This window comes from Peromyscus eremicus, chromosome 6, assembly GCF_949786415.1.
Source record: "Peromyscus eremicus chromosome 6, PerEre_H2_v1, whole genome shotgun sequence".
NCBI lineage: Eukaryota > Metazoa > Chordata > Mammalia > Rodentia > Cricetidae > Peromyscus > Peromyscus eremicus.
Window position 1 is genome coordinate 66,584,123 of NC_081421.1, and position 2,387 is coordinate 66,586,509.

General features: G+C 44.7%; 1 protein-coding gene across 1 annotated transcript; it reads right to left on the reverse strand.

Moving 5' to 3' along the window:
• Nucleotides 1-530: 530 nt before the first annotated feature.
• Nucleotides 531-1,601, reverse strand: LOC131913769 (speckle-type POZ protein-like). Its single transcript, XM_059266552.1, has one exon. The coding sequence runs from the start codon at nucleotides 1,599-1,601 to the stop codon at nucleotides 531-533; it is 1,071 nt and encodes a 356-aa protein (XP_059122535.1).
• Between the last annotated feature and the right edge of the window lie 786 nt (nucleotides 1,602-2,387).

Consider the following 2,387-nt stretch of genomic DNA (forward strand, 5'->3'; position numbering starts at 1 on the left):
GACAAGAGGAGAACTGTACAAGGATCCTCTACAAGAGCAACAATTGCTTTTGCCAACTGAGTCATCTCTCCATTCCCACACACTGAGTTTGGAGAAAAATGTCTTCATTCTCTTCCCCTTCTCTTATAATCAAATATTCAGGTTGTTTTTTTCCTTTCTGAGTCCTTGACCATATGTTCTGCTAGGTCCAATTCAGACAAGTTTCTCCAAAGAAACCCTGTTGTAATGTGCTTGGGACCAGCAATTAATATGAATTCCAGTTTACAACTCATTGGACAAAAATCAAACCAGTACAGCAGCAGGGAAAAGGCTGAGTAGATTGTACCAGAGTCCAGACCTTCCCCTCCCCCAGCCTTCCATTCAACTCATTTCCACCTGTATTAAAGTCTCATCCACCATCTGTCTTTCCCCAGATTCACTGTAAATGCTACATAGGTCCCATAGTCTATCCAGGTGTAATCAATAACTACACTGGCTGCTGCTTCTGGGAGACACATGTAGGTCACAGCTGACCAGGTACTAGGGTCGATTTAGGCGTTTGAGGGGGGCTGCCAGAAAGAGCGGTGAGCAGAAGCCAGGGAATGGTATGATTCAGCTAGCAAGTGGGGACGTGACTCCACCATTGTCTTCCAGCCTGAAGTCTCAGAGATCTCAGAAGCATGTGCTGTAATGAAATCCAATGCCTGGGTTTTCAGATGCCCTGCTCTATGGAGGTCAGCCAGGACAAGAGTGTGGGCAGCATTCTCCACAGAGAGGTCCCTGCAGAGGGCATCCTCACACATGACCTTCAAACGCTCCAGGCCATACCTGCCAGCAGCTGCCAGCAGAGTATCTGCTATGCTGTCCAGGTCTGTTGCTGTTCCTGTGTAAATGAAGTCCATCATTGCCTTGAAGACTTGCGGCTCCAGGTTGGGGATCTCAAAGCGGTTCTTTCTGCTCTCCTTCATGTCATGTTGAAACATGGCTCTGAAAACTGGAGAGCGAGCTGCTAAGATGGCCTTGTGAGCCTGAAATTCCTGGCCAGATACCACCAGGCAGCAGTCTGTGAATTGGGAATTCTCCCACAGCTCTCCTAGCTCATCTGCCAAGGTGCATCTAGGAACCTGAATTCTTGGCTTTCTGTTCTGGTCAGAGTTGCTCAAAGAGTCATCAACCATGCTCACCTTGCAGAGGAGGGTGAGCTTGTCATCTGGGAGAAGCCAAGGTACAAAGGACAAGAGGAAGTTTCGAAGGATGAACTTTTTAAACCCCAGTTCAACACCTGGCTCGAACCTAGAGACTATAGTTTTGCTCTCACCGTGGGTTGTCTCTCCATCGGTGCTTAATATCAAGAACTGGAACTTTGCCCAAACAGGACTCTTTAGACAGCTGAGCAACACTAGGTAAACTGACAGGTAATCTGCACTTTCTTCATCCACTCCCTTCGGGTGTATTCTCAAACACCATTTGTCATTGGCTCCTATTGAGAAAGTTGGGCTTCTAATGCTTTCCTGAATTTCCTCCAGAAGAAAACGAAAGTTGCTGATGGTCCACCTGTAGAAAATATTCTGGACGCTGATTTGGGTGTGGTCACATCTCTGGGATGTCTGGTCCCCTGACATTTCTGGAGGTAGTTTGAAGGTTAAACTGGATCCAAAATGAAGAACTAGCAAGTGTTTTATCTTCACTCTGTGGGATACAATAATAGACCTGGTTTAGATTTTTAGTTTCTATTTCTGTCCCATCTTCTATGAGGGTGGAAACTTGGGTCTGAAATTTTCTATCTAGATTTCAATACTAGTTTCAGAGAAGACAGTGTAGGCTACTAGGGCCTCTTACATCACTCCATTTTTTTCTAGATTAAATCTTGGGTCAATAGGTACGCAGTTTTCATAATTATAGATAACTTTTGAAAATTTGGAACATTTTGTACACTCATATCAAAAATGTTATACTAGGGTTCTGCAGAGTAACAGCACATATATAATTAATCTTTCTGTGTATGAACAAAGGGGATTCATTAGAATGACTTAGGGCTGCAGTCCTGCTATTCCCACATTGGCTAGCTGTGAAGGGAAGCCAAGGATCTAGTACTTACTCAGTCCAGGAGGTTGGATGTTTCCCTGGGTCTTCAGTATATGATGGAATTCTGAAGGAAAATTCTCTAATGCCGGGGAAGGAATGGTCTTGCTACAAGGTGAGGGCAAGCAGGCAAAGAGCAAGAGCTTCCTCCTTCCACGTCCTTTTATATGCTTCCAACAGAGGGTGTGGTCCAATTTAGGGTGTGTCTTCCAGACTCAAGATCTGGATTAAAGGTGTGTGTCTTCAGGCCCTGAGATTCGGATTAGATGTTTGTTTCTTTTAACTTTCAAAGTCTGTATTTGAAGTGTATCTACCTACTTCAACTT